The 12717-nt window shown below is 40.9% G+C and overlaps 1 protein-coding gene across 1 annotated transcript in view; it reads right to left on the reverse strand.

Moving 5' to 3' along the window:
• Positions 1–2515: 2515 nt before the first annotated feature.
• RIMKLB (ribosomal modification protein rimK like family member B) overlaps positions 2516–12717 on the reverse strand; it is a 37907-nt gene continuing 27705 nt past the window's right edge. Inside the window, exons 5-7 of the mRNA XM_082205086.1 lie at positions 9260–9346; positions 5582–5785; positions 2516–4590 (exon numbers count right to left, since the gene is read on the reverse strand). Of these exons, the coding sequence (XP_082061212.1) occupies positions 4127–4590; positions 5582–5785; positions 9260–9346 (755 nt within the window). The 3' untranslated portion in view covers positions 2516–4126. The remainder of the gene's footprint in view (positions 4591–5581; positions 5786–9259; positions 9347–12717) is intronic.

Genomic DNA, 12717 nt, shown 5'->3' on the forward strand with positions numbered 1-12717 from the left:
ATATAAAAGTTTACATAGCAGAACAGTGTTCCCCAAGAACTACAAATTCCCACCCTAAAACATGGACAGCGCATTAATCAAATAAAAGACATTCAACTGAAAACTGGTACATGAGGGGAGTATGGAAACTTCCAACAATGGTCCAAGCCACCATCAGATCATCCCAAAAATCACCCTCCAAGGTCAGGAGACTCAAAATAAAAGTAAAAGAAAACTAAAGGAAAAAGGTAACATTTCATTATTAATCCTACAATAATTTGCATTTTAGGAATTCCTAGAACAGAGAAAAATTAAAAATAAAAAGAGACAGTAGCAGCAGAGGTTACCTGTCTGAGCACCTACAATTCCATAGAGAGAACAGGAGTGGGTCGTGAGTCTCACACCAGCCAAATAGCTCATAAACCTTCTCAAAAAGAGTGAGCCATGAGAAAGAATTGTACATGTTGATACGTCTTACAATGCTTAAGCCCTTACACATTTAACCTACATGGGCTTTGCTTTTCTAAACTGGGAGACTTATTAGAAGTTTAAATGATTTATTCCATTTGTTGATTCTGGTAAGAGTCCGGTGCAGCACCTCTCGTAGAGTTCTTTTTAATTTTTATAAGCATCGCAGGTCCAGAACATTTTTCTTAGGAGATAATCCACATGAGGCATTGCCGGCAAAGTCAGTGAAGCATGATCACACAGTTTGAAAGGTGAGTGCAACCCAACAAGAACAAAAGTAGTCCATGAGTGTGCTGTCCTTCCATCATTTATTACTGATGATCTATCACAGTGTTCCAGAATGAGAGGAGGGTTTATAAAATTTATCAAAACATTAAGACATTAAAGATCTGAAAACATACAAAGCTATAAACACAATCTGCATTTCTACACAATACAAAAATGTATGAAGGTAACCATTTTATCTGCAGAATTTGCTATATAGAAGTACAAACATATTAAAAATACAAATAAAACATATGGAATTCATCAAGCTCCACCCACCGCCACACATCCCAGCAACTTTGCTTCCATTTGTGTTATGTCATTGGCTATGCTGATACTATGACTTCTGTCTTACCAAGAGCTCGTTTCAACATAAAGTTTCAAACTATGATCAGCAACGCTGGTGCTCTTACTGTATTTAAGTAAATGTTCTTCAGAAAAGTGTGACATGTAGCATTAGCTTGTGTGGAAGTTTCACCCTGATTAGTAAGAGCGTGATTTATTTTCTTTACCTGATAGGTATTTTGTTTTAAAAACCTTCTACCATGACATTTCCCTGGTGGAGCTACGATAGGCAGGGTAGGGGATGAATCTACAACCCTTGTTTTTTTTAAGTACAATTTCCTGTGAGATTTTAGTGCAACTTTTCTTCTCCCACAGATTAGCCACAATTTCCTCCAATCTCACAATACATCCAAGTCCATCTCATGACAAGTAGACAAATCAAAGCTTGAAAAACTCTTCTTCATGTTTCATTTGTGTGTGTATGTTGTTGTTTTTTAGAAAGAAATGTGTGCTTCATTGCACTGTGTTTATATTGATGTAAACTGGGTCTAGGAATTTGGGGTGGGGAACAAAGACACGTGAGTGTGAAAATCAGACTTCTCACTACCAGTTTTGCTCAAGCAACATAGACTAAATGCAGCCCATATCAGAACTGTCAAAGAGTTACCAGTTCCTTCCTGGATTCACTTTGTTTCTTTTCAGTGAGTGATTCAGAGATTTGTAAAGTTCTATCAGATAACAGAAGGATAATTCTTTGCTCAAATTCCTGAAATATGCTCAGTGTTTCAAAGCACATATAAGGAAAAAGATTACCCAACTGGGTCATCAGAGAAACCTGTATTTTAGAAGACACGTGTAGCTGGCAAAGGGTTGAAGAACCACCAACCAGGAAAAAAATTGTCAAAGATTGGGCTTTGCCTGAGTTGCTGGGTGTTTGGGGTTTTTTTAAATGAAAACCTTTGTATCTTTTGTTCCAACCTGGGCACTCAATTTGCTTCATCAGCTAATGTCAACAGTCAACCTTCCACTTGATTTAAATAATATTTAATTCTACAAAAAAGAAGAGTACATATTTTAAAAAACAAAAAAATGTACAAACAAGGCATGACCAAACCTCCATGAAAGCAGGTTAACACTTTTCTGTTTATTGCCGCCTGACGCCTCTCTGCGTAGTAATCCTCAACTGGTGTGTATTTAAGATCCGAGTGAAGGTTAGACAGCCAAGTGGAGAGGATGGGCCAGAGGAATGAAGCTCAGAGCCTCAGAAGGCAGAGGGGCCAGGCTCCTTTGAGGCATCCAGATAAAAGCAGCACTGTACACATAAGCTGCCCACCCTCCAAAAACTTTCCACAAACCATCTTCCTGTTGCAAACATTTTACTATGTGGTGTTTTTTATAAAAAGTAATAGGATTCTGTATATATTGTTTCCATGTTGTACACGCCCCAAAGAAAATAAATGAGTGAGAAATGGGTGAGGAGGAGGAAGGTGAGGCCATTAAAACAGACCCAAAGCTGCTGTTTTGGTTCTTTTATCAAATTTAATAAGAAAATGCACAGCCAGAAGTATCAGGATTGGGTAGGGGTTGGGAGGGGAGATCATCAGGCATTCTGGAAAAAAGAGTGACGAACTGGACAGACAAAAAACCAATGACAAAACAAAGCAAAATACAGACACATACATAGGGGCCTGAGATCCACAGAAGTGTGGCCTTAAATCATATTCCCATTCTGGCTGGGCCTTACTAGCAAAGTGTCCTATGTTGTTGCCCAAAACCTGCTTAATTCTCTTCAAGATTTATTCTTAAGGAAGTCACTTTAGATTTTAATGTGTTCTACAGAGAAACGTTACTAATAGTAGTAACACGTTAAGTTTACTCCAAGGTGGTTGTGAAATTTGCAACCACTTCAACCCTCCTCCACACCCCCTCCCACATTTTTCAGGGTAACAGATTAAAAAAAAGGTGTCTAGTTTTTGTTTGTTAAATAGTGGTGATGTTAAACAGTATGGGTATTTTCAAGTTTGGCCACTGTTAAAGATGCAGGCATGGAGAAGGAAGTGTTGGACGAGCATGTATTAAAAACAAAACATTAACATAGCATATATCTTGCAAAAAGGACTAAAACACTAACAAATACAAGTCAATGCACATTTGTTTTAAACTAGTGTTATTCTTTTTCACATCGGATTAAACATTATTTTGTACACCAAAAGTTAACAGTGCTGTTTATCTTTGCCTTTTGCGCAAAAGAAAACATGCCACTTCTGCCATCAATGAACAAGACTGAAATTTAGACACACCTTCTCCCCCCACCCCAGGAATTAAAATAATTTCTTAAAAATCCACACATACTAAAATCTTTCTCCGAAAGAAAGTGGTTTGTTTTAAATATAAATGTATGGACATAAACCCATCTGTTAATACTGAAATGGCAGAAGTCACAGGTTTGGTTCAAAAGCTCATGCTGAACTAATAAATGCTGCACCCTGTTTAATTGCTTTAAGGGCCAGACTTCTGAGGCCATTACAGACTGTTTGTCAGGGATGCGAATTCTCACAGATCCTACAGATGTTAGATGGGAAATGCCGATATCTAGAACCTTTGGATGAAACAGAAATTGGCTGCCCTAACCTATAAACTCCTAATGGGACAAAAAGCAAGGGGTATAAAATAACCAATAGGACTGAGCGCTAATGAGGTGAGGGGATGGTTACAGACAATAGTTTACAAATGCTTTTGGAGAATTAAAACTTCTAAGTTCCGAAAGCACAAATCAAGCTGAATCACTTCCCAATGAACCCACATGCTCTGCAATGAGTTTAAAAATCACAGTGGCATCCCTAATGTCGCAAAGGTTCCAACCCCCTCCCCCACACAAATGCAGGTTCTTAACTGGGCATGACCAAAGGGAAATTGGCTGTCAAAAATATCAACTAAACGTATGTTCTGCAAAATCAATAAGTAGCAAAAAAGCAGCATTCACAGAACATGCGTTTTGATCTTGATCCCCAGGCTAAAACCTCCCTTCACCTCCATAAGCTGCTTCTGATATACAGCACTACAAGTAGTTGTTGTTTTTTTTTAAAAAAAAATGTACAAGAAAGTTGGTCATATTTATTTACATGTGGCATCACTCCACCAGGAGCTTAATCTCATTGGCTATTAGCTGGTTCATGTTGAATATACCCCCCGGGAGCTTGGTGAGCAACTCTCTCTCTGTGGTTTCAGGGTCGCTGTCGACAGAGCTGGAGCTGGCGCTCATATTGTCGACAGTGGCGCTAGCTGGAGGGCCCAGCTCTGGCTCGCTAGTCTCGCTAGCCGTGGACACCACAGAGAGCAAGGACATGCGTCGTGTCAAGCGACCGGGGGGAAGAAGGGAAGCGGCATAGTCCGCTATGATACCAGCTACGTCTAGATTACAAGCCTTGTCAAAGGCAATGAAACCTACATTTGCATTGGCCTCGCAGACGTAGAACGAGCCATCATCCTTCATGAGGAGGTCGATGCCACATACATCCATCCCCAAGATGTTGGACACCTGGATTGCCAGCTGCTTGCCTTGTTCACTCAGCGAGCACATCATTCCTATGCCACCTGGCAAAAAAGAGAAGGGTAAATCTTAGAGTGGGGCTACTGAAGGTCTACCTATTTGGGGGCTATATCTTAAAAAAAAAAACCCCATGGACCAAACAGGTAGAGATGCGGGGGGGGGGGGGTTCCATAACAAATAAGACTGAATTCTTGGGGAAACATTTAGGGAAGTCTGTATCAAAAAGATGGAGTCCACCTGAATGACAGAAAACCCAACAGCTAGCGCATAAATGGATGGGCATCTGTCATGGATGTTTTAGTTGATATTCCTGCATTGGAAGTGTTTGGACTAGATGACCCTTGGTGTCCCTTCCAACTCCACAATTCTATGAAAACAGGTGACAGAAAAACTTTTCAATCCAACAGGGGATGATGAGCGAGATAAACAGATTCTATTTTTTTAAAAAATAATTGCTTAACAGTATTTGAATTCCAGCTTTTAACCACACTGCTTCTGAAAGTGGTTCACGATTAATATAGTTTTACAGTCAAGATGATAGTGCCCTCACATTTGGTTCAGGATCTCATTCCATGAGAGGTAAAGCAAAAGGAGTGAATGAAATAAAAGTAGGCATTTAAAAACTTGGTGGGATAATCAAAGCCCAAGATATGTAACCATGGATATAACAGCTACAGAAAAGATAAAAGTGGTCCAAGGAGACAACGTTTCAAGATAAAATAAGTGATAATTCAGCATATTTCCAGTCACACAGTTCATTGGCAGTAAATTGGCACGTACCACATCACTATTCTTTTATATTTGTGACCAGATAAAACCATATAAACTGAAGGAAGCCTACTAGGTAGTATTCTAAATATCATTATCTTGTCTTTAGAAAAAGTTGGACAAGTCTCCAATTTCAAAATCTAATTTTTAATGTAATAGCTTAATTATTTGTAATTGCACATGAAACAGCTGACACTCAAATTAGATTTTAAACCCTCCTTTGCCGGCCCCAATTCCAACCAAGAATAAGCACACTTCAATTCTTACCAAGCGAGCAATTGCTCTGCATTCTACCGTCTGTTGAGCAACGCAGCATAGTGCCCACCACACGACCTCCCACTACGATGACACGAACATCTTTGCCATGGGATTCTTGGACATATTTTTGGAATAGATAAGGGGCCTCATGACGAATTAGATGGCTCAAGTCTGCCAAATGGTGCTTGTCTCTTGCCAGAAACACAGCTTTACCTGCATAAAGACAGTATAGAAAGTGAAAGGGGGAGGAGGTCAGTGAATTTTCTGCATTTTTCTAAAGGGTATGAAAAACATAATCCTTAATCTCAGTGCTGCAAAAAAAGTATCCTGGCAGCACTGGTGCATGTATGAATAAAATTAAAATTGGTAAAGCGCTTTGCACATTTAGTGCTATAAAAATAGCAAAATTTGAAAAACAAAACATTACCTTAAAGCAAACTCACAATTTCCAACGTTTATTCCAGTTCTCAACTCCCTCAGTATAGGTCTGCCAGTATCCTTCAATCTTGGCCTGTACCATTCCGTGCTATTCTAGTAGTACTAGGTTGCAAGAGCGTTTTGCAACAGGTTTTGGGTTCTCTAGACACATAAAACAGAGGGCTGCACCAATCACAGTCCAAAGATGACAGCCGATTCCAAGGTGCTGTGTATGATTAGCTGATGAACCCAAAATGAACCACTCCCAATTAATTGGCAGCTACTAATTAGTGCAACAGTGAAAAATATAAAAATTATTTATTTGCCAAATGCAAATCCACGGGAAGTATTAGAATTCTCAGTATCATTTAAGATGGGAAATATTCTTTTGTTGTAAATACCAGTAAGCCGAATGCAACAAAAAATCTATTTAAAAAAATTATCCCTAGAAAAATGAGCCCTGAGCCAGAGCAGAGCAAACAGAAGGCTGACTGCTCTTGACAAGGCAGGAAAGAAAACTGGAGCTGTGGCAGCCCACTTCACAGAAATCTGTGCTCCTGCCTTGCCCACAAGCGGTCAGTTTCTTAAGCCCTTAGGTCTTCTCAGTACAGTGAGGCTTCACAATACGTTGCTTCTGAAACAGCCATAACCACACCATGCAATTCTTGATCTCCAGCCCTTCCTCTTCCTTAACTGACCTATTCAAACTATCTACTTGCCACGAAACACACAAGAGCCTGGTGAAATGAAGATAAGTCATTCCTTTTAGCAACTGATAAGGCAAGCAAATCACTTTTGCTTAAAATGTTTACTTTAGGGAAATATTTCATCCCTGTATTTATGCAATCCTGTGTCCACAGGCCTTGGACTTTTGCTTACAGGCAAATTCTTTCTTTCAGACAACCCCCGAAGCCCCAAACAGCTATTCTCCTGCAAGAGGCCACATAACAGAAACACAAAACATAAGCATTGTCCAAGAGAGGAATTTCAAAGGGAAAACCCAGCATGAAATAGCTGGACTGGAATATAGAAGTTTGGTTCTACTCATCTGGGTACGCCCCACTGCAGATGTGGATTTACTCAGCCATGCTTAGATCACTGTGTCCTCACTAGGGCTGGGCGATAAATTGATATACCATCCAAAACTGGCTTGAAGTCCATATTGTGATATCAGTTTCAAAATTTTTGACGTGGCCGTATATTTCGTTCGCTATGCAAAAATCACGATGTGGGGAAAACTGTGAAGCCAGCCAATGCCTCTGCACAGCTCCATCCTTATTTCAGACATCATGATATTATCAGTATATCACAATGTTCAGCTGGTGATATATCACAATGTTGAAAGCCAGATATCGCCCAGACCATCTCCTCACCAATTACTGCTGTTTTAAGTTGTCACTGTGTTTATTTCACATACATTGAAGCTTTGTCTGGAACAACTGTCTGGGATATGTGTGGGTGTGCATGTGCACATGCATTTATGTGTAGCAAACATTTGCCTTTGGTGTTCCACACCAGAATTTCATCTGCAATCACCTCAGTCCAATGTACATGGCTGGTTCTGCAGGCCTGGCAACAGGGGGATTTAAGTAATTATATCTTGCTTCTGACTGCTCCTTTGACTGTGTGGTCAGAGAGTTGCCCCACAAAGCATGAATATTAGCCCTGCCTACCCAGCTACCCCTTTTCGCTGCTTCCATGTTTGTTACTGTCTAGATATCCAAAACAAGGGTTTTGCCTTAATTCCACATCCCTGCCACCACCAAAAAACAGGACTTTAACCATTATTTCCTAAATCACTGCTGAGTTCATGGGTTGGTTTCCTGTGAAAATGTTGCTTGCTCTAGTGTTTCCATTCCCCCTTGCTGGCAAAAAGCTCATTCTCCCAGAGATGCACAAAACCTTTCTTATTGGGAGCCTATGAATTCTTCAGGGTTAGCTTCAAAGAGCGCATTGCACCCTAATCAAACCATGCTAACATTACACGCAACTTAGAAGGCCACTGGGAGAAACAGACTGTATGGTGATCCTGCATATATGATAGTATCGCAATTACTATTATTTTAGTCCTGCAGAATGTTCGCTGCCGCCCCCGCCCCATATGTGTGTGTTTTCTTGGTTTACACAGGTATGCGCAATGTCTCTTTTTTCAAGTTACATTTTCCATAGGTCAGTTTAATTTGCTGAGACATTAGGGTTACATTAGGAAGAAAGGGGGGGAGAGGTGGGGGGGAAGGGGGTCGCCCCTCCCCGTTGTAAACTACTGTATCTTTGCTTACTAGTCAATAGCTCTAGTCTTAGTATTTTCTAAAAATCTTGCTCAAAATGCAGTAATTTTATTTTGAGAAAATAACCCGAGAACCCTGCTGAATCAAATCAGCATCCTCTTTTCACAGTGGCCAGCCAGACGCTGACAGGAAGGCCACAAGCACAACATGAGTGAAACAACACAGTCTCCACTTGTGTTTCCCAAGCAACTGGTGTTCAGATGCATAATGCCTCTGATACAGAGGTAAAATACAACCATCATGACTACGGGTCATTGACCACCTTAACCTCCAGGATATCTTCAAGGGATACCCTGAATCTTTTTTTAATGGCTTCAGGTTGTATTTTTATTGTAATGATACTGTTTGTTTATTACACTGTAGAGTTTTAAAAAATATTAAACAGTTTATAAATTCTCTAAATAAATAAAATCAGAAACTAGAAAAGCTTTGTTACAAATGTTGTTCGATAAGCTTAATATAAACCAATGACTTAAACAGAGTTTAAATTCTAAATTCAAATGCTAACACCAAAATTATCACTAAATTATACTTTACGCTAGCTGCAAAAAAGTAAGGATTTTTGTTCCTCTTCTTAAAATGATTAAACATGCAGAAATACACTTATGTGATTTTGTAGCTAAATAAAACACTTGGTCTTCTACTTATCCACATGTTGAGAGAGGTATACCACCTTAGTTAGAAGGTCTAGGCAAACCTCATTTGCCTGTTCTGCCCATTCCACCATGTCTTTTTGACGTTTGGGGCTAGTTCTGGGTTTGGTGCTATGCCCAATCGCGCATCATTCGGACATGCCTCAATTGGTCGTTGCCTGTACATCAGTTTGATATTCAGGCAAGGGTTGATACTACTACATCACTAAAAATCTGCATCCTCTTGGCAAGGCTGAGTTTAGGATGCTTTAAGTGTTTCCGAAATAGCCAGGACAAAGAGCAATCCTCATTCAGGACTCCATAGCAATTATGCACAGATTCTCACTCACCTCTATGACCACGTGTGTTCTTCACAACCATGGGGAACTCCAACACTTCTGCTTCATCAATCATTTTGGCAAAATTTTCATGACCACCTGGACAGGAAAAAAAATATACATGTTGCCAGTGAAACGTTCAGCCAATTTCTAGCAAAGGCATATTCCAAAGGCCAACACAATTATTTAAGAAGGCAACCCTGGAACCCAGACATTTTCACATCAGAATCTATACAGGTTATCTATTCTGGCCATATGCTAAATAGAATTTCCTATTAATTTACATGATGGTTAAAATGTGATTTTCTAATATCAAATCATCATCATATTGTAACATTGATGCCTTTTCTTCCCTCAATTTTAAAAAGTTTACAATTATAGTATGGTAGAAACCATCTGAGGCCTCATGTGAGGGAGTGTCCAAGCTGCTCTGCATGGGAATGCATTTCCCCCAAAAGATCCAGTTTGCTTCCTTTTTGTATTTTTTGTATTTATATTTTATTGAAAGAATTTCAATTATCAATTTGCTTCCTGAGGCCACTGATCAATTCAGATTTCATTAGAAGTGCGAATGATATCCACAGCATGCAGCGTCTTGTACCAACTAGGGCTGGTATGCAAGCTGCAACTGCTCCTCAACAAATACAGCTTGGCCACAGTGATCCATGCCCTTGTAACTGCTTGATTGCACCAATACAATGTGGGCTGCCTTTGGTGATTTCCCAGAAACTTAAGTAGACTCACAACACAGCTGCTGTGTTACTAACTAGGACTGGCTATAGATCTCATCAGAGCTTACAAGAGCTGCACTGGCTGCCGCTCCATTTCCGAACACAGTTCAAGTGTTGCTCATTCTTTACAAAACCCTACATGGGGCTTTGCTTCTTGAAGGTAGGTCTTTTCCCACACAAACTGGCTTGAACCCTTCATTCTTCATCCAAGGCCCTTCTTCTGATTGCCTGCCCTTTGAAATTAGGCATGTGGTAATCTGCGATATGGCCTTCTTAGACGTGGTGCCTTAAATATGGCTACCTTTAAATCGGTCTGGAAATCCCAAATGGTGTGGAATGCTGCTGCCTGGTTTCTGGTGGGAGCAAGGCGACTGGACCACATAACTTCAATTCTGTACAAGTTACACTGGTTATTAGTACACCTCCCAGTCCAACTGAAGGTGCTAGTTCTGACCTTAAGAGCCCTAAGTAATTTGGGGCAGAGTTGTTCAAAGGACTGCCTACATTCATATGAGCCTGCCTGGATATTAAGAGATGCCTCTGAGGCTCTGCTTCTGCCTGTGAAGTCTATTTAGCTGATGGCCATGACAAAGAGCCCTTCCTGTGGTAGGCACCATACTGGAAATTCTCCCTGTGCACACAGTTTTCGCCCCCACCAATTCTATGCATCTTGCCGTAAAAAGTGATGATCACACACATGGTGCAAAGTCCAGGCATTCTTTACTCAGATACTTGCGTATAAAATATCCAGTGAGTAACAGCCCTGAGTTATTGGATTAAATCACAGCCTGTTCTTTCTTCAGCTGAAAATATGCTACAGATCGCTACCATCTTATGAACTCTAACCTTCTAAGAAGACCAAACATTTAAAGCCTTGTTCTACTATCTCCCCTCATTTCCCTCTTTCATCAAGCAACCAGAGACGAGTATTCTGAAGCGCCAAGCTCCTTTCCAGGCCAGAAACTGAATGCTTAGTACGGGTGTGGGAAACCTTTTTCAGTCTTGGGGACCACATTCCCCCATGGGCATACTTCCAAGGGCTGCACGCCAAGTAGTGAGCAGTGCCAGAGCCAAAAAAGTGAGCCAAACAAAAGTGACTCGTATCTTTGTACTGTGGATTAGATTCACGATACAGGAAAGTCAAAAGTTTACCTGCACACTCTCCCCCCCTCCCTTCTGTCCTTCACCAAGGCAAGACTTGTCACAGTTCAAGAACGCATTCCAGGCAGGCAAAAGTATGCAAGGATGGCACAGAGTATAGCTGATGAGGGGCCTGGCCCTAGATAGTCCCGACATTTAGAAAAAGAAGCTTGGAGAGCCACATTTGACACTCATCCCGGGCCTGAAGTTCCCCACCCTGGCTGTGAGGAAGCTGTTCTCAAGAAAACCCTGCTACATTTGCCATTCACAGGCCAGAGAAGCACCTGACACATAACCAAAGGGGCCTATGCCAGAGGTTCATATAAGACAAACTGCCTCCCATCCTTCAATTAATGCTTCCTTCTCCCTGTAACAGCAGAGCTATGGACTCAAAGGAGGAAAATTAGGTGTCAGCAGGGTAGTAAATGGGAAGACAAGCCTTAGAGGCACAGGCACTAAAAACCTGATTAGAAGCTAGCAGAACAAGCCAGAATCAGCTCTGCATTTTCCGTGTTCAGAGGAATACGTGCGCTGTAGGACATCTTGCTTCTCTTGGCAGCCCTACATTTTAACCATCTGGCACTTGAGGGGAAGAGAGAAGCCTGAGTCCAGGTCCTTGTATACACACTAAGAAAAACATATTTCTAGTCCTCCACAGACTGAATTCTTAAATACAGTCTGATGGACACATCTATCATCCTGAACATTAACTCCTAACTACCCAGACCTAGAAAAGCAGCAGCTGGCCTGCTGAGGGGCTGTGAAAAAGCAGAATGAACAGTGAGGTAACTTATGCTGTTAACCACCATTAATAGGCCTATGCCTCAACAAGGCCCACAAAAGATGATGTAATGCATAGGAGAGTTTGTTTAGCTATACATTTATCAGGCAGAAAATGTTTCTAGGATGGTCACCATTATAAGAACATACTGTTGCTAAGCTTCCATAAGTAAAAGCAACAAAAGATAAAAAAGCGGTGGGGGAACGGTACCTATCATCAGTGCATTAATAAAAAAACCAACATGCCTATTCCTCATTCATTCATTTTGTTTACATACCACTTAGATATCAATTCAATTTAACCATTCAATAAAAAATTTACTTAAAATGCCTGCTGAAATTTAAAAATCCCAGTGTTCAAATGCATTTACTGGTCCTCACCCCATCCACCACTGCACCCAGGCAGAGGTTGAGATATTGCAGTCTCTCCTGACTCAGGTGTTATGGAGAAACAGAACTGCATGTCATCAGTGTACTGATGAAACTTTGCCCCAAAATGTCTTCCAATACAGAATACTAGAGATAAGACAGTGCCCTCCAGTGCAAGGATCACAGGGCCAAAACCCCATCTCCCAATGTTATCCCCTGGACACATCCCTGCAGGTAGGAGCAGAACCACAGTAAAACAGTGTCCCCATGGTTGGTCAAGAAGGATTCCATTGTCAATGGTATCACAAGTTGCTCACATAGAGAACTAGATACAGGGTCACCCTCTCCCGGTTCCATTCTCGAACCAGTTCAACCAATTCAGTTCTAAAACTGCCAGAATCCAGATTGAAACAGATCCAGGTAATCCTCTAGGAGCTCCTGCAACTGTTC

This window comes from Podarcis vaucheri (assembly GCF_965113315.1).
Source record: "Podarcis vaucheri genome assembly, chromosome: 17".
NCBI classification, from domain to species: Eukaryota; Metazoa; Chordata; class Lepidosauria; order Squamata; family Lacertidae; genus Podarcis; species Podarcis vaucheri.